The following is a 19,241-nucleotide window of genomic DNA, read 5'->3' as shown; positions in this document are numbered from 1 at the left end:
TAGACTAATATATACTAATATACACTAATATAACTACTAATATAATTGTAATTATTTTATTATGAATATGAACAAAGACACTCAGAATAACCTGAATAGAAATGACCTGAATAGTCCTATATTAACGGGTGAAAATAATTCAAATGATCATATGGATATATTACGGATTATAGAACCATTTTGTTCTTTGTTGTCTTTATCTGAGAAGTACATTATTCTTTCTTTATTAGTATCTTATGTCCATGCACTTGATCAATTTGGCTTTAGACATATCCGAGGGGAAGAATATAAGTTACTTTTGTCTTTGTCTTATAATAATGCAGAAATGCATCATACCAGAAGGGTGAACTCCTTTTTACTTTCTATTCTATCTGGGGGAGTACTTGGGGCAGTTCTTTCTGTGTATATGTCACTGTCTGGATTCTCATTTTAAGAAGTCTTTTTTCCTCTTATTGCGAAAATGACAAGACTTTTTCCACTTTGTCAGAACTTAATCCATAATGACAGAACTTAATCCATAATGACAGAACTTTTTCCATAGTGACAAGACTTAATCCACTTTGTCACAATTTATGCCACTATATCACTAAACTGCCAAATAATCATGATAATAAACCGAGTTTTAAACCCCTTCACTCAAAAATCTATAAACTTTTACTAAAATGAACAACTTTATTTCACATTTTCCGAATTTCTTCTCACTTATTCTGCATATTCCCCATCTTATTATGCTTAATTATCGTTATTTTCAAGGCCCAATCAACAGAATTATCAATTCTAATGAATATTTCAGTCAGCCTATCATGTGGTACTTCATCCAAAACCCATAACAAGAATAATTTCTTCTCTTCCTTCTCCATTTCTGTTATAAATTCAATAATTAGTTCAGAGACCTGTAATACACTCCAATTTTTAATTATTTTCTTTATAATAAAAATGGAATCTTTCGAATTCTGAATGTCTTCCGGTGAATTTGTATGAAATAATCCATCCCTGAAGACTTTATAAATCAATTTTACTTTTGAATTAAATGCCCAATCATTGGTTATCCAACTAATTACTGCAGTAAATAATTCTTGGTCATATTTATATACGTATTTCTTTAAGTTAACGGATAATACGTCTAAATTCTCTTCACTCCTTACCCAGTCACCAAAGTTTGCGTCGTATTGTTTATCCATCTCCTTAATTGTGTTGTCTATGTCCTTTATTCCTCGCATTATTTTTCCCCTGATGTAAATATTTATATGTTTAATATTACCGTATAAGGAAATATTAATTACTATATTAGATTTAATTAAGCAGAAAATTTCTGTCAAATGAATTACCCGATTGGGAAATATATCAAAGATTGGTCACATGGTATATGGGGAATATTTTGGGGAAAAGGGGCTGTAAGGGGGGACCATTGGAGAGAATTGAGTGCAAGGGGGGACCCTTGGAGGGGTGAGGAGGAGAAAATATGAGGAGGTAGCAGGACTTATTCCACTTAGTCAAGACTTAATCCATTTTTATAAAATATGCCAGGACTTATGGCGGGCTTTCAGGACTTATTACGCGGGAACATAACTTATGGCGGGCTGTCAGAATTTATGGCGGGCTTGCAAGACTTATTCCACTTAGTCAGAACTTATGGCGGGATGACAGGAATTATTACGCGGGAACATAACTTATGGCGGGCAAAACAAGATTTATGGCGGGAAATTCATAATTTATGGCGGGCTGTCAAGACTTATGGCGGGAAGTTCATAATTTACTCCATCCCTCCCCCAAAATGACAAGACTTTTTACACTTCTCCCGAAAATAGACAGAATTTAATTTACTTTTTATAAACTCACCAAGACTTATTCCACCCTATCCCAAAACAGACAAGAATTACTCCACCCACACCATAAATAGACAAAATTTAATCCACTTCACCACAATTTATTCCACTTTGTCATTATTTTTTCCTCTTTTTATAAATTCATCAAGACTTATTCCTCTTTACCATTACTTTTTCCACCCTTCCCCAAAAATAACAAGACTTATTCCACAGTCCATAAGTCTTGTCATTTTATTTTTTCAAGGGGCTACCCCAGGGGGTAATAAGGAGAAGTATTTCTTATTTATTCTTCGGGTTATTTCTGGCTGCATGAATATAAATGGCAATAGAAATAGAGAAACAACAAGAGATAAAGTATTTAGGGTTATATTCCTGTTATTATCTGGGTTTATAGTGATATCTGTTGCATAAACAGAAAATAGCAAGACTTATTACACATAGTGTATAAAGTAATGACCATTTTAATAAGACTTATTACGCATAGTGTATAAAGTTTTGGTTAATTTATAATAAAATATAATAGAAATAAGACAGAATTTATTACACTTTGTGCAGGACTTATGGAACTTTGTCACAATTTATTACACTTTGTGCAGGACTTATTCCACATCTCCCCATAAATGACAAGACTTATTCCACTCTTATAAAATATGTCAAGATTTATGGCACATATATTTATGTATTACAACTTTGTGCAGGACTTATTCCACTTCTCCCATAAATGACAAGACTTAATCCTCTTTTTATAAATTTGACAGGACTTTTTTCTCTTTTTATAAACTCACCAAGACTTAATCCCCTACACATCCAAAACAGACAAGACTTTTTACACATAGTATATTAAGTCCTGTAAATTTATTCATAATATATTCCTCTACTGCCATAAATAATGTTCATAAATACGACCAATTACAACACACTTTTCACCAACACTTAATCCACACACATCATAAATAATGTAACAAATGACAAGACTTAATCCACATACACAATAAATAATGTACACAAAATAAGACTAACTACAACAAAAATTCAGACAAGACTTAATCCCTATACACCATAAGTCCTGTCATTTCTACCAAGACTTTTTCCCCTACCACCATAAGTCTTGTCCAATCATGCAAGACTTTTTCCATATATAAATATTAAAATATTTTATCCCCCTGCATGAGCAAAAATAGACTAATTCACACGGCACTAAGTGTTTTAGGCCCAGTCTCACTCCCAATTCTTTTTGGGATGTCACTGACATCTTTAAATACACTCTCAGAGATAACCCTTTATAACCCGATTAAACCCGATATAACCCGAATTGATCCTGTGCTAACTAGGCTTGATGCCATGCCCTATTGGCGCCTTGTTGCAAGTAGCATGTTTATTGGAACATTTTTGTTTTCATTAAGTATTTCCTTATTGGGAATATTCAAAATTATTCCAAATCCGTATTTTAAGTATATTTTTACAATTTCTGCATTTTTAATTAGTATTTCTAACGTATTTTGTGGATTTTTGAAGTCAAATATTTTACTTTTTGTTGTTCGTTTATTTTTAGGGGTTGGAACAGGAATTGCATGTGCATTAGGGCCAGTTTATTATATTTCCTTATTAGGAATAACCGCTGGGGCAAAAATTGCAACTCTTCAGGGATTGTTTGTTAATTTAGGAATATTTTTGGAGGGAACAATATCAAAGAACCTGGATCCAAGTAATAAGATTGTGATCTTTTATATAATTGGGGCAATATCAGGTATTTCCGTTATAACAAACTTTTTATTCACAAAAAATTTAAAGAGAAATTCTAATGAGATTGAAATTATTCGTGCAACCCGAAGTGGTTTCCCATCGCACTACTCCAAAGATAAGCACAAGATATTTTTCATTCTCTCCTGCTTATTTATGCAGATTGCACAGCAAATGACAGGAATTAATCCTATTTTATCAAACAGAAGCAAGTTCTTCAGCGATCAAAATATTTTAAATTCTTGGGCTGAAGACTTTTTTAATTTTGCAGGAATGATAGGGACAGCAATATTCTGCATAATAATATTCTTAAAGATACACGTTTTCAGGTATCTCATGCCAATTTCAGGTGCGGGATCATTTTTAGCGCTAATTTTAATGGCGACAGTGTCGTCTCCAATTGCTGTAGCATGGTATGGTGGGGTATTTTTAGTCTTTTTCTCAATGGGTTTAGCTAGTTTACCGTGGATTTTGCCATCAATGATCTTGCAAGAAGAGAGAAATATATCAATTGCAGCAGGATTAGGGTCTTTGGCGAATGCAGCATTCTCTAGTTTGGCTTTAATTGGCTTTGACTTAGTCTATCCTATCTTAAAAAATAACGTATTTTTGATTTTTTCGATATTTTGTCCGATGGTTGGTATTCCTGGATACTTTTTCATAAAATATTCAGATAAAATGAAGCAGAAAGGTGTAACACCTGCTGCAAAGAGCATGATTGCTGCAGAAACTGCGGTTTAATTGGTTCTTAGTCTAATAAAATTATATTATTTCAGTTATGTTATATTTATTTATGTGTGGATTAAGTCTTGTCAGTTTTGGGATATAGTGGATTAAGTCTTGGAGAAGTGGAATAAATTGTGACAAAATGGATTAAGTTCTGTCAAATTCAGGATATAGTGGATTAAGTTCTGTCTATTTATGGTGTGAGTGGATTAAGTCTTGTCTATTTTGGGAGAAGTGTAAAAAGTCCTGCACAAAGTTGTAATACATAAATATATGTGCCATAAGTCTTGATATATTTTATAAGAGTGGAATAAGTCTTGTCAAATTCAGGATATAGTGGATTAAGTTCTGTCTATTTTAGGAGAAGTGTAAAAAATCTTGTCTATTTCGGGAAAAGTGGATTAAGTCCTGGCAGTTTTGGGAAAAGTGTAAAAAGTTCTGTCATTATTTTTTCCTTATTTTGGAATATAAATAATAATAAATCTGAAACAACCCAAATAAGGAAATAATTACAAAAAAATAACAAGAATTAGCCCAAATTACCCAAAACGAACTGTATATAAACTGAAAATAGATAAAATGCCCTAAATTAACTCAAATTAACTCAAATTAACCGCTTAAATACACAAGAAATACCATAACTATAACCAAAACCAAATAATTCCCGAATAAATCACAAATAACCCTAATAACCCCCCATAGAACCATAATTGTTTTTATTTATTTTTTAAATTCATCTACCCCATGCACGAAAATCATGAAAATTCAAATGAAGCCATAAGAAAACCAAATATAAAAGGATTCTTAAACCGCCATGCAGTAGTAATTACCATGGTTGCAATGAATGTCCTGGTGCTTCTGGCAACTGAACAATTAAATATCATAAGATACAAGCACATGGAAAAACTAAATGATTTTTTGAACGTAACAAGCGAAGTATTCGAAAATGACCCGGAAGTAGTCGATTTTGATACGATAATTGATCACCTAGATATAGGCCATAAGATGAAAAATATTGGAATGGCTATAGGAGCATGCTTTTCCTTAATTGTCACACTGTCCTTAAAGAACAAAAAAAAATTAATGAATTTTTTTACAACTGCCATTCAAATGCTCCCTGGGGCAATGAGTGGATTTGTGCTCATGTGCGTTCTTCTTAATTATTTTGATGTCAGCCCAATGGCATATCACTTTTGGGCAATGAATTTAATAATTGGAATGTGTTCTGGCCTTATAAACTTCTTGTTTTTGGTCTTAATTAACGAAAGATTCAGTGCAGAACCTAACAGAACCCGGAAATTAATCAATTGCAGTGCATTACTCTTGGTGTCCACTACAATTTGCAAGTTATTTTTGTATTTTATTTTTAATAATGCATCAAATAACGGTCTTGCAATTGTTTCATTTGGATTATTTTTATTATGCACTGTAATTACGTACTTCTTATATATACCTGCAGGCAAGCAATTACTACGGAAATATTTCACAGAACCAGGAAATCCTCCAAATAACAGAAATCCATTGATTACCCCAAGTATAAGCGTATATAACCCAGATACAACCTTAGTCCCAGGCAAATCTACATCTATCTTTGATAATCCAGTAAAACTAAAATGGAAGAATCCTGAACATATTTTGTTAATTATTTGGTGTATCTCAGCGATTATCTTAAGGAATGGTTATTTTACAACGGATATAATCTCATTTATTGAGCACATTGCATTAATGCATCCTTATATGTTTTTATTATTTCCATTGATTTCTGCTGGAATTTATTTCTTCATATCTAGATTTAATTCAGGATATATTGGTGTACAGGTTTATTTTTTATACATTATACATTTATTTTGTTTATTAGGCGTATTTTTATTAGGTTATATTAACACGAGTTATATACGAGATATAATTGTGGCTGTAGACTTTATTACATTTCACTTAAGTATTTCATTAATTTTGCCAGTTATTCCGTTACTTTTAGGGCACACAGTCTCATCACCATTTACAATTGGGATATTTCTGATGGTTTTGCATGGAATGGATGCATTCATGGAGTCATTCACATATTATATAATGGAAAGCAAATTAATTCGGGTTATTGTTTTGATATTTTCTCTTTTCTCATGTGTTCTTGTAATTCCTGTGATAAAGACAGTTATAGAACAAGAAAAAACAGAAAATGACTCAGGATTCTTAAATTCCTTCTGGAGGGAGCCATCCATTGGAGGGTCAGTCCTGGAATTATCCGAGTTATCAGTTACACCAAGGGAGTTATCCGTTACATCAAGGGAGACACAAGAATCTGAGCTATTCGGGTTATAAAAATAAACTATTTTGAGGTTATTTCGTATATATTGTATTCGGGTTATTCAGGGTTACTTTAGTAGCATCCTGTTATATTTAGTCATACTCTGTTGTATTTAGTACTATCCCAGTGTATTTAGTACTATCCTGTTGTATTTATGACTATTCTTAGTAGTATCCTGTTATATTTAGTCTATATCCCAGTGTATTTAGTCTATATTATTCTGATTATTTTTTTCAGAATTATTTTGTCTAAGCATGCTTATAATGGGAGATATTAATAGAGTGAAGATATATACACTTTCTGAACTGGAAAAGAAGGAGAAATTAGAGCTTGTTTTGGCAAATGAATTTGACATATTTGCTATGACAGGATTAGATGCCAAAGATAAACCATTTTATAAATCATGCATAAAAGAAGTCATGAAGAAGAACCCAAGTGCGTACAACCACAAGTGCAACTGTCCAATCCAGAAATTTAAACAAGTCAGATATATTGCAGCAAAAGATGTCATAGCCTACAGAAGTGGAAAGTGCAACTTAGATTCAGCACAAATTGGATACATTATGCCCAGGAATTCTGCCTTTGGGAGTGACTTCAGAGACCTTCTTCTACTAGCCAGACAAATTCTCATTTCCAGGAAGGAATCAATTTCCATGCCATTTGAGTTCTTTACAACCTGGATTGGCTTGAATATTGGAATTGTCATTCTTTTGTACATTGAAAGGTACCTTATATAATGAAAATTATAACGGAAAATAGCGTATTGTAACAGAAATTAAAATAAATTGGAATAAATTATAACGTATTATAACCTATTAATAACATATTATAACGGAAATTAGAATAAATTATAACATATTATAACCCGATATAACCCGATATAAATTAAAATGAACAAAACTGCATATTACATTTACTCAAGTCCTTGGTACCTTCTTATTTAAAAATACCCACGCATCCTTCATATAAACCCAGAAGAAGCTCTCCTTCTTTGATTGTTTCAATTCTGCTGTTTAATTCATTCTGTAAGTTAGTCTTTTCTGCTGTCATTTCTACTAATTCTACTTCTATCTGATTTATTTCATCTTCTATTTCTGCTAGTTCCCTGGCATTCTTGAATATTTTATTTTCTTCTCTGTTCAGGAGGTTTGTTTGGTCATCTGTCCTTCTTTTTAGTTCTTGCACGTCCTTTGATAATAAACCATTCTTTCTTCTGTTCATGGCAATTGACTGCTCCAATGCAGACCCATTCTTTGATAGATTTTCTATTTCATTTGCCAGCTTAGACAGACTCTCTCTAATTGCATTCGGTCCCAGTAGCTCCATAAATAAAAATTTCTTCTAAATATTTATGCTTAATTGAAAATATTAAAATATGAAGACCTTGTGGTTCAAGTAGATCAGAAGGAATAAAGTGATTTATTGTATCATACCTTTAGATAGCCTTCTATGCTGTGGCTTTCTCTTTTTCTTTTGACTCAGAGACTAAAACTGGCAGGTCTTTCCCTTCTCTAACTGCCTTGGAATAATTTGTTCCTAAGTATACAGTAGCATATAACCATATACTGCTTACTAATACGGTTGTTGTGAATGTGACTGCAACTGACTTTCTTATATCACTTGTGTTAAAGATTGAAAGAAGAACAATCTGAGTTATTGAAGCAAATGACTTCCCTAGCTTACCAAATACTCCATCATAAATTCCTTTGAACCTGGATCTGTGCTCTTTTGGGATTTTCACTCCAACGGCTTCCTTGCAGATATCAAATGCAGCATATTTCATGATTTTAATTGTCATTACAACGATCATACTGATGACTAATTCAACTAGTTTAGCACCCTTTAGGGTCCATGGCATGATTGATCCAATTGACTTTGCAAATCTAGTCAGTAGATTTTTGTCAGTTGAAACCATTTTACTGTTGATCCAAATGCACCCGAAGAAAATAGTAGAACCAATGAGTGAGAGAATTGGTGAAACTAGTCCCAATGATAACCATCCTTTCTTCTGGATAAATGACTTCATTGGGGACATAAGAACAATTCCTGTGACTATTCCAACTACCACTTGCTGAATTGCCTTTGTTATCATTGTCATTGACTCCTTTGGCATTTCTTGAATTTCTGCATAATCTGCAATTGCCATATTACCAGCACCTTCTGTTAAGTTAGTCACTACACCATAGCTTAGCACAGACAAAGACAGTGCCAGAATAATTGGATTTGAGAAGGCAGCAACAATTCCTGCTACCATGCCTACTTTTGTCTTTGTCTTTTTGGTGTAGGTTGGATTAGATGCGATATAAATAGGGTAGGGAATAATCTTATCCATAAGGTATTTATAAATGAAGAAACTCACTCCACATAAAATACCCAGTAATATCAGGAAATATCTGTAGAATATAATGATATTCTCCTTGCTTGTCTTGTTCAATAAGGAGACACAAAGGCCCATGACACCAGAGAGTGTCAGTGCCACATTTGCAAAGATTAAGAAAAGAGGGTAGAACCTAAGGGCTTGCTTAAGAAGACATAATTCATTAACACATCCAAAGAAAAGTAGTGATAGAACGAAACTTCCCCACATTTCAGCTGAAACGTAAAATAATGAACAGGTCCAGAAGTTAATCATGTAGAAAAGTCCTTCAAGGAACTGAAGTCCTCTAGTGTGCATCTTTGCATCCCTGAACATATCAGCAACTAAAAACTTGTATGGCTCTATTTTCTCTGCAATTGAAAAGATCACAACGGAATATACAACGAAATAAATTCCAAATCCAATGTGTGCCCCAAGCATGATTGTTCTCATCTTGACACCCTTTGACATAAGATATTGAAACATAAACCCAAACATAATTGTAAATAAGAGGACTGCTGATGACTTAAGATACTGGATTGATGTAGGAAGCATTTTCCCAATAATAAGTGTATCCTTTGCATCTCTTAATGTAGAATAAATAAAAGATGTAATGAACCCAAGTACTCCCAGACAGAAAAACTTTGGATATTCCACCTTCAAAACCCGAAAGAATGTTGAGCACTCTTCTGCTGCTTTTTTCTCGTGTTCTTCTTCTGTTGGCAGTGACTTATTTTTGTAATCCTCTGCTAGCTTTGAACTATCCATATTGCAGGGGTAGAATGGAGGAAATTTATAGATAGAAAAAAGGAGATATTTCGAATGGATTGACCAATAATACAGAAGTATTTTAAACCACAAATTATCTTAATTATAGAATAATTGGTTATTTTAATCCAAAGTATTAGAAAGACTCTATATTCATGGGAGACTGAAATTGCATTAGAGTGAACTTTCATCTAAAAAGTGAATATTACGTGTTTATATGCATAGAGTATAACCCGAATAACCTCCTTTGAACGAGTTTATTTGGGAATATTCCAGCACAGAATTTAAACCAGTTAGATTCTTCTTACTGGGGTATTCCAGAATAACTTGGGATATAGTAACCAAGCACATACTGCAACTAATCTATCTCTTGGTAATATCATATTAAGTCAGAAATTATTCAAGATCGATGGAAAAGCATCAGTAAAATAGCCATTTCTATGTAAATCTATTTGAATCCATGAATGAATTCTTCTATTAAAGCTAACTTATTTCTTTACATATAGACATATAGACTAGAAAGTATCTCAAAATATTACTTGCAATAGGTCTATGAGTAGACATATTTATAACTCCATAAGTTAAATAGTAATTTCATTTCATCTGAGATAAACTTTATAAACTCTGTGACTAATTACAACGGACTCTTTCCCTTGGCTTTTTTCCCTTGGCTTTCTGTCACTCTGGTTTCTCTGAAATTTCAAAGAAAACTTAAATTTAACCAATAGTAGTACAAGCCGTATTGAATAAATATATTCGGGTTATTTCGGGTTATATCATACATTGACCCATATGAGTGATCTATTGCCATTTTATTGTGGGTAATACTAGTCTACTGCCACACAAGAATAAGTTTAAATGCATCTGCTGGGGATGGCAGAATACAATAGAACGTCGATCCATTGAATACAATAGAATGTGATTGAATAAATTAACTAATTTCTAGAAGATTCTTTGAGATACTTCACTTTTCTTTCATCTGAGTTTCTTTCAAAGTGTTCTCTTGTTTTACAATTCTTCATTAAATTATTTCTTTATAAGGGATGAGTAAAATAGTAATTTAAGTGTAAATAAGTCTAGAGAATATTTTGACTGTATTCTGTAACAAGTATTCCAGATTGTAAGAGTAGACTAATCTGGTGAAAGGAGTGCATTCTATTTAATATTTCTGAAGAATTTCCACTTTGTAAGGGACTTTCTTTCTACTGTAGTGTTTCCAGGATGGTTTAAATAAATTTGTGTCTGAAAGGATGCAAACCATCAATGTAAGAGAAATAGAAAAAGCATCAAGAAAAAGCATTGTCAAGAATATTTCACTACAACAGCTTCTCCATTTAACTCGAATATAACCAGTTATAGCTCGAATTATTTTATAGACAAAGTATAATAGTATTTTTATGTCTTCTATAAATCTATTTTAAACTATTTATGCATTAGATTTACAAAAAAGCAACTATTTTTATCTTTTTTATAAAGGCTTCAGATTCTTTATCTCTACCAGAAATAAAACTGAAGGGTTAACTTATCTTATTTTTTAAAAAAGATCTAGTAAAATTACTATTACTTTGATTCTTCAAACAAAGAGGCACTATTTTATTGTAAACCACTAATCTTAAAACATTTTGGGTTATTCCAATTCTAATATAAATATAATCTTGTTAATCTTACGGATAGAATCCTCGTTGTCACATAAAGAATCTTTCAGTTTTTTAAGAGTTTCTACAACCTTATCAAATCCAAAACACTCTTCAGTATAAGAACGAGATTCTAGTGTAATGTACTTTGCACTGTGTATTGCATTTATATTTTCCTTAATAAGTTCTATATTTGGATTCTCTCTTGCACAAATATATACAATCCATATGAAGTGAATTTCACTTATTAGTTTATCTTTTCTGCTTGGATAGTTTTTTATAATAAGCTCATCAATTATCTTAGAGTACTTCATACTGTCATCTTTAAATAGATGGTCACAAACAATTTCATTTACCAAACTGCTTAATAGTAAGTTTAAGAATGGATTTTTGTCTGGATCTATCTTATCTATACAGTATTTAATCCACATTATGAAAATACTTATATCATAATCTAATGTGTACTTAACAAACTCCTGAAGACTTAGGTTTGTTAATATATAATTATACGTTTTTTCTTGCAACTGTATTTTTGGATAGTTTAGATTACCTTCTCTTGTACTATGCAGATTTGCAGCAACAATTGAAGGAAGTATTCTATTTTGAGTATTTTGGTTGTCTAGTTCTGTGCTTCCTAGTATGTTAGAGGTGAAGCGAACAATAGGATGGCATGGAAATAGCTTTTTATCCATGCTGTATACAATAGAACCTGTAAGCAGCTCTATTTTGTAGTCTAAGTCACTGATTTTCTTAATTAACAACAGTCTATTTATATCTATGAAGTTGTTCTCAACGACATTCTGTATCTCATTTTTTATATATTTTTTGTTTTCCTCATTATCTCTGATTTTTCTCATTTCGTACCCAGCGTATATTAAAAATAGATTTTCAATGAAGGTTTTTCTATTTTTGCAGCTTTTTATCATCTTATTCATTTTATTCACTCGGAGATCTGTGAATTTCATGGTAGGGGATTTCATTTCAATGCTGCTATGCTGGTCGGATATTTCCAAAACTATAGTGTTATAAATGCCATTGTGCTGAAATCTTATAATAATATCACCTGATATATCATATCTTCCATTATTATATATAGTACTTTCAACCTCAGATAACTCTATTTCTATATTTTTTGTCTTGGATAGATGTTTAAGTAATGATTCTGTGTACTTCTCAACTGCATCGTATAATTTATCATCAAATTCTCCATGTTTATCATTTAAATACTGTGAAAAGCCAAGTATTTTGTCTTTTTCTTCTTCTGGAGCATTTACCACTTCAGCAATAACCATGAGCATATTTATAAGACCACAGTCTAACTCGTTTCTTCCCGTGCAGTATGCAATTCTAGGATTTTTTAAGTCTGCAACAACTTTGCACCACTCCTTCTGAAATTCTGCCTTTGTTGTGTCAACTGGCTGGTTCTCCAAAGAGAAGAATTCTTTAAGTTCTTCAGAGACATCTCCCATGTGGTCTGTCCGATAAATTCTCTCTGCTGGGTCATATGCCAGGCAGCAGAAAAGAGAAAGAATCACACACTCCACACAGTTGCTGTAGTCTTCCAAACGGTTATCAGAAAATAACTTTGTTTTTCGGTTGTACAAAGGAATAGATCTGTAAGCAGGAATTTCTGTGCTGTCTAGAAATGGAAAGACCTTATACATACTCTTAATCTGCTCTATGTCTTTCATTAAAGCCATGCAGTCCGTGCCTTCTTCTGCACCAGTAGGCTTAAACAGCCTGTCATACAAATATCCACTTCTACTGAGTATTTTCGTCTTTGGTACATATTTCTCTGTCATTGAGTGAACAACTTGAATAAACTCTTTTGCTTGGTTTGCCGTGTCAATGAACCCGAATATGTACGACTGAATCAGGAACTTTGGACTATTTAAGAACTTCCCAGAGATAACACTTGCTTTTGTACATCTATCATTCAGCATGCTCAACACTTCGCTACTATTCGAATTTTCCTTAAAGAAAATGATTAATCTTTTAGCTTTCTTTTGGCATATTGTCTCTAACTCATTGGTTACTGTGCTTATCCATGGGATTGCCATGGGTACTTTAAAGTATATCTCGTCTTTTTTGTCTTTTTCATAGACCTTTAGTACGCTGTTAGTGACTTCAATGGGAATATTCACTCCCTCTGAGAAAAGAAGCAGCATAGCCAGAATATGCAGTGCATATTTCTCTACTTTTTCTGCCCGAAGGAACTGAATGAATGACTGGTTCCCTCGTGTCTCTATGGTTACATCGCCAGTAGGAGATGGAAATAGATCAATCAGGTGAGTGTGATAATTTTCAGTATATAAATCCATTTCATTCTCTGATAGTGCTTTGTATGCTTTATCCTTCTGTTCATCTCGTGTATACGTGTAGTAATTTTGTCTCTTACAGTCACTTTCATCTTCCTCTAAATTGTATTTTGTGTCAATCTCCGGGGCAAAGAATCTTTTGTTATACATGCACTCCATCTTCTGATAAATTAATCCGCGTAGAAGGTTAAGAGGTCCTTCTGGGTTTATCTTCACACTGTTTAGGCTAGTTTTAATTTCAAATTTCAAAGTTGATTCAATTTCGCTTAGTTTTATATCTGCTCTGCTTATATTCATCAGTAGAATATTGATTAAAATAATTGTTTTCGTCCAAATAGAAAAATACTTCATTTTCCAATAAAATAAATTATTTTTTAAATATATATTAATAGATATATTAGGAATATTTATAAATTGTCTTCTTATTAAACACTTAGGTGAATGACAATGCGTTTTCTTTAAAAACATCCTAATATAACGGTTATTGACGTGCCCAAAAGGGGGCCACGAGATATTCTGGAGATAGTAGTCTAGAATGGAGAGTGTAGTTGTCCAGGGAGTTTTATTATTGTAATCCGGTGGATGTCTTCGGTGACATTGACCTGTTGCATATTTGATAAGTGTATTTCTTCTTTCAGACATTCTCCTCTTTTCAGTATTGTTCTTCGATTTTATATTCAGTCTCTGATATACGAGGAATCTTTCGGAAGTTTCATTTATCGTTGATGCGCTTTGGTCACGGAATTAATGAAAGTGGTATTTTTACCACAATTATCTGCATAGTAAATTGGCATGCCACACTCGTGAAATTTCCCAGGCCTGGAAATAGTAGCCCAATACGGATAGCATCTGAGTTGAAGAGTCTTTTTACTGCATGCAGGTAGGCTTAGTTACTGCACAAGCTCTGAGGCAGTCTTAAAGTTCTGGTTGTGGTTCAGCGTATTTCTTCGTTCAGTCTTATTGTTCTTCTTCTGTAAAAGAGAATCTGTGTTTATTCTTGAGTCCTTTTATAAGGCTGAGATAATCTCTCTCACAAAATACTTTTACTGTGGAGCCTCTTGCAATGGTAAGAAAGTTCTGGAGAAATTGCAATTTACTACATAAATATATTATGTGAAGAGGCAGTTTCAATTGTTAATGTTTGTTATGCAGTAGAAAACATCTCAGCACTAAGAGTATGTATGGTATTGTCTTATAATGGGTAGGTATAAGATGAATGCTAGAGTATTCGAAATGTTTTTTGTTGTATATTCTATTCGTAAATAAAAGTCTCTGCTTAAACCATTATTTCTTTATCCTATAGTTATTTTAATCCAACTACTAGAGTTCTTCTCAGCCCAATGCACACTTATTAGCAACTAGTACAGTACATGTAAGTGCTATACACCTATGTAACCACATAGCTATTCGCAAACAGCGCTTGCTTGGTCATTGCTTACCAAAAGAAACATTTTATTCCCACTACTACTCCAAGGAAAATTAGCAGCACAGTAAAAGAGTTTAAGATAAAAAGCCATTCGAGGCTTGCGGACAAGGAATATTAGTTGAGCACACAAAGGACGGACACAGTACAGCAAGACAGCAGGCAGATCGGGAGCGGGTGTTTATTAATAATAGTGTGTACCGGCCATGTACGGGCGCCATGTACTGCCTGCACACAGCACATCTTCGCTCGCTGCATACACATGTAGTGGTTAGCTGCTGCATATGCAGGGAGAGCGGCGTCTTGCGACTGGCCTGAGAACCCAGCGGCCCGCGCATGCTGCTGTTTGCCGGAGCGCTGCAGACAGCACAGCAGGCCATCGTGCGCGCTGCGCAGAGGAGAGAGCCAGTCGGTGCTGAGGACAGGAGCAGGGAAGTCCAGTGCACGCATAGTTCAGTGCCACTTCGGCTTAGACAACGCAGCGGTTCTAAATATTAAATGTACAAGCATCAAGGTAAAAAGAACATGCGCGGAATTTCCTAATGACAAAGTTGGCATCCAAGCTACTCCATATGGCCTTATAGGCTACCCCGAAGGGAATGATAATAGTGGACGACCCACCGGCAGGGTTAGTGCCGGCTTGCTCCTGCCACCTCCTAGCCAGCCCTCTCCTGCTGCACTGCGCCGTGAGACAGATGCAGCTCTCCTGGTGTTCTGAAATGCAGAGTGCGTGCCTCTTAAATACCCCCAAAAAATGATCAAACTGGGAAATATGTGCATTGGGCCCTTCTAAGTGCACTCTAGACCACGTTCTGCTGTTTGTTTACTTAATTGCGATCTGTTGCCCGGTCTATGTGCAAATTGTGCACCTCAGAGGACCATATGATGAAAAATTAATATAATGGGAGAGTGTGTACAAGGCATGTGCAGCAGGCACTGGAGAAAGACCTGCTGATGTAGGGAGGTGTGTGCAGATGGGTAGGTGAGATAGACAGCTGGTGTCTTGGCACTTGCATGGCATGCTTGAGGAATGCACTCTTGTCTACTTCTGATGTGTCTCTATCAGCATACATATTGCATATTTGCAGTCTGTATATAGTATGTGCATACGTGTATGTATATCATGTGTGGTATGTGTGTATAGTTCTGTGCTGGTGTACGCATAGGTTTTCATGTCTGGACAGAGCCTTTTTGTTCTTTATGTGGCTGGCGTGTGATACGGAGTTTGTTCAGCTTTCTACATTGCGCTGAGTGTTTGCTGAGAGTGGTTCTTCAAAAAGTGCAGTTTTCTGATTTTCGTGTGTCTTTATCTTTTTTTTAGAAGAAACAAACCCTTCTGAACAGTAGTGGTAGCGCGAATATTGTAGAGTTTATTTTTGCAAAGATGTAGAAGAAAGGATAATAAGAAGACATAGACAGAAGAATGAAGACATAGTACAGAAGAGGTAAATTAGGGATGGGGAATATAGGATAAATGTATAAAACATGTGCGTATGGAGCTGAATGGATAGAAAATATACATCGGGTTATAGTGCATTGACGTGCCTAAAAGGGGGCGACGAGCTAGTTCGGAGATAATAGTCTAGAATGGAGAGTGTAGTTGTCCAGGGAGTTTTATTATCGTAATTCTGCGGATGTCTTCGGTGCCTTTGACCGGATGCATGTTTGATAATTGTTTTTTTTCTTTCGGACATCTTCCTTTTTTATGAATTATTCTTACTATTATATAGTCAGTTTTTGATATACGAGGAATGTCACAGAGTTAATGAAAGTGGGAATTTTACCACAGTTATATTTATATTTAAATTATTCGAATTCGGGTTATATTCGGGTGATTCTTGAGTTAACCAATAATTCTTTAGAATAAATTCTATGGTGTTTGAAGAAGTACTATTGAATTTTTCCATTCTTTAAATACATTATTCTTTACATACTCTACAGCTCTGTGATAAAATCAATTAAAACCCATTTATGCACTGAGATGCAGGTAGTTTATCCAAGATGTATAAAGAAATGTACTTTTATATATATGGTATGTTGTATGCACAGACTAATGACTGATGCATTTTCTATTATTGGTTTATTTGTATCGTCATGCAAGATACAAGCAATTGGTTCTGATTGTCTAGACCAATTAAAGAAGAAGGAAATATTTTCTCTTTTTAACTGTTAAATAAATCAAGATTTAAATAAAAACAAATTTTATAAATGGTATCTCTAGAAAGTTAACCATGATAGAGGATAGAAAAGAATGATATTCATAATAATAACTGACACGCCCTAATGATAGTAATATTTCAGTCAGAAGATACTATTTTAGACTCTAATAAGGGCAATTCTCAAGTAATTTATATTTTTATCACATACCCGAATATCTTTGATCACTGTGATTTTTGTATTTTTCCTGGATGTATGCCTTATTGTCTACATTGCTGCTTTTTTCTACAAATTTTATTCTTTAAATAATTTCCTGAAGGAATTATTTTCCTAAAAGAATTGTGGTAAAATTCCCACTTTCATTAACTCTGTGACCAAAATACATCAATGAGAAATGCACTTTCCAAAAGATTTTGCATATATCAGAAGCCTACTACTAAGTTACATGGAAATATTAAAACAAGCGGAATATGTCAACAGTAAGAAATACATCCAATAAAAATACAAAAGATGACAGTCACCAACCGAAAAAATATGATAATAAACCTTCCTTGACAACTACACTCTCCATTCTAGACTACTATCTCCAGACTAGCTTGTCACCCCCTTTTGGGCACGTCAAGAATAATTTAGTTCTCATGTTAATGGTAGCAAATTTTACCAGAATAACCAATAAAATGAATCTTTCAAACGAGGTCAATTTGGAGGGACTGGTTTCCAGGTCGGACAAGCTCTCTGCAGTTGAAATTAACTCTATATACCAGGAGGCAGGAATGCTGGCTGTGCGTAACAGAAGATAAATGGTTTCCCAGAATGACTTTGAATCTGAATATACCAGGATAGTTGAAAAGAAGAATTCAGAGCATGAATTCTACTACTGATCAAACAAACCAATAGTAAAACTTTCTCCTTGTTTATACGTATATCACTTTCTCTATTTTAACATATAAATAGACTTGAATATTTACTGAATATGAATATTCATTTAAGAAATACAATCAAAATATTAGCTGTATGCGCATTCTTATATAGTGTTGCTGCAGATAAGTTTGCGGCTGAGGCTGTGGTTTCGAGAAGGCGAAATCGAAGACAAGAAGTTTTAAAATATCTTCTCGTAGATAAAGATGGCTGGGTAGTAGCGAGTTATAAATCGAATCATTACTATATAGGTTTTAATAAATACGGTGAAAGTATATATTATTTTGAAAGACAAAATGTTCCCAAGAACCAGCGGAATCCTGAATATATAGATCTTATTGAAGATGTAGCTAATCCAGATCATAAAAAAAAACCATATAAGATTGAAGATGAACCTGAACTTAAGATGTTGCATGACAAATACTATCTTGGACTCGAAGATGAAGATGAAGATGAACTTGATGGAAAGCATAAAAAAGATCCCTATGAGCCCAAAAATGAACTTGATGGACACCCTCCCCAAGACTCCTATGAGTCCAGAAATGAACTTGATGGAAAGCATAAAAAAGATCCGTTTGCATCTGAAGATGGAGATGAACTTGATAGAAAGAGCCACAAAGATGGCAAATCTGATATAACAAGTAAAGGAGCAAATAACAATTTAAATCTAGATAATAAGGGTGTAAAGAACAATGAAAAGAGTATAAACAACTATCATGGGCATGAGAATGAAAAGGACTCTAGTGTAAATATGAATAAGAAACATGACAAAAATCCATCAGACAAAGGAAATTCGTTATCAATCTTTGACAAAAAAAAAGATAATACTGATGTTAACAGAAAGAATAATAATACTGCTATAAATAACTACATAAAAGGAGATGAAGGTAGAGATAACAAGTCTTCTCATAAAGATCCATATAACAATGCTAATTGCACACCATCATCGAGATCGAGATATAACAGTCGAGATAGTTGCTGTGATACGCCGCCATCAAGATATAGTAGTCAAGATAGTTGCTGTGACATACCATCATCGAGATATAACAGTCGAGATAGTTGCTGTGACA

At 33.8% G+C, this 19,241-nt stretch overlaps 10 protein-coding genes across 10 annotated transcripts; 6 read left to right on the top strand and 4 right to left on the bottom strand.

Annotated features, from left to right (window-relative positions):
• Positions 1-61: 61 nt before the first annotated feature.
• Positions 62-433, top strand: NESG_02002 (uncharacterized protein; the record flags this gene model as incomplete). Its single annotated transcript, XM_053049617.1, has 1 exon — positions 62-433. The coding sequence occupies one exon, from the start codon at positions 62-64 to the stop codon at positions 431-433; it is 372 nt and encodes a 123-aa protein (XP_052903788.1).
• Positions 434-698: 265 nt separating this feature from the next.
• Positions 699-1,220, bottom strand: NESG_02001 (uncharacterized protein; the record flags this gene model as incomplete). Its single annotated transcript, XM_053049616.1, has 1 exon — positions 699-1,220. One exon carries the CDS (start codon positions 1,218-1,220, stop codon positions 699-701), a length of 522 nt encoding a protein of 173 aa, XP_052903787.1.
• Positions 1,221-2,993: 1,773 nt separating this feature from the next.
• NESG_02000 (uncharacterized protein) lies at positions 2,994-4,307 on the top strand (the record flags this gene model as incomplete). Its single annotated transcript, XM_053049615.1, has 1 exon — positions 2,994-4,307. One exon carries the CDS (start codon positions 2,994-2,996, stop codon positions 4,305-4,307), a length of 1,314 nt encoding a protein of 437 aa, XP_052903786.1.
• A 729-nt stretch (positions 4,308-5,036) lies between these two features.
• NESG_01999 (uncharacterized protein) lies at positions 5,037-6,611 on the top strand (the record flags this gene model as incomplete). The annotated part of the gene is made up of 1 exon (XM_053049614.1): positions 5,037-6,611. One exon carries the CDS (start codon positions 5,037-5,039, stop codon positions 6,609-6,611), a length of 1,575 nt encoding a protein of 524 aa, XP_052903785.1.
• Positions 6,612-6,851: 240 nt separating this feature from the next.
• NESG_01998 (uncharacterized protein) lies at positions 6,852-7,334 on the top strand (the record flags this gene model as incomplete). The annotated part of the gene is made up of 1 exon (XM_053049613.1): positions 6,852-7,334. The coding sequence occupies one exon, from the start codon at positions 6,852-6,854 to the stop codon at positions 7,332-7,334; it is 483 nt and encodes a 160-aa protein (XP_052903784.1).
• Positions 7,335-7,533: 199 nt separating this feature from the next.
• Positions 7,534-7,923, bottom strand: NESG_01997 (uncharacterized protein; the record flags this gene model as incomplete). The annotated part of the gene is made up of 1 exon (XM_053049612.1): positions 7,534-7,923. The coding sequence occupies one exon, from the start codon at positions 7,921-7,923 to the stop codon at positions 7,534-7,536; it is 390 nt and encodes a 129-aa protein (XP_052903783.1).
• Positions 7,924-8,044: 121 nt separating this feature from the next.
• On the bottom strand, positions 8,045-9,721 carry NESG_01996 (uncharacterized protein; the record flags this gene model as incomplete). Its single annotated transcript, XM_053049611.1, has 1 exon — positions 8,045-9,721. The coding sequence occupies one exon, from the start codon at positions 9,719-9,721 to the stop codon at positions 8,045-8,047; it is 1,677 nt and encodes a 558-aa protein (XP_052903782.1).
• Positions 9,722-11,348: 1,627 nt separating this feature from the next.
• Positions 11,349-14,024, bottom strand: NESG_01995 (uncharacterized protein; the record flags this gene model as incomplete). The annotated part of the gene is made up of 1 exon (XM_053049610.1): positions 11,349-14,024. The coding sequence occupies one exon, from the start codon at positions 14,022-14,024 to the stop codon at positions 11,349-11,351; it is 2,676 nt and encodes an 891-aa protein (XP_052903781.1).
• Positions 14,025-17,723: 3,699 nt separating this feature from the next.
• On the top strand, positions 17,724-18,053 carry NESG_01994 (uncharacterized protein; the record flags this gene model as incomplete). Its single annotated transcript, XM_053049609.1, has 1 exon — positions 17,724-18,053. The coding sequence occupies one exon, from the start codon at positions 17,724-17,726 to the stop codon at positions 18,051-18,053; it is 330 nt and encodes a 109-aa protein (XP_052903780.1).
• Positions 18,054-18,226: 173 nt separating this feature from the next.
• Positions 18,227-19,240, top strand: NESG_01993 (uncharacterized protein; the record flags this gene model as incomplete). Its single annotated transcript, XM_053049608.1, has 1 exon — positions 18,227-19,240. A coding segment is annotated over one exon (1,014 nt), but the record flags the coding sequence as incomplete, so codon positions are not given.
• Between the last annotated feature and the right edge of the window lies 1 nt (position 19,241).

The sequence above is a fragment of the Nematocida ausubeli genome (assembly GCF_000738915.1).
Source record: "Nematocida ausubeli strain ERTm6 chromosome Unknown supercont2.5, whole genome shotgun sequence".
Taxonomy (NCBI): domain Eukaryota; kingdom Fungi; phylum Microsporidia; genus Nematocida; species Nematocida ausubeli.
This window is presented reverse-complemented; position numbering and strand designations above follow the sequence as displayed.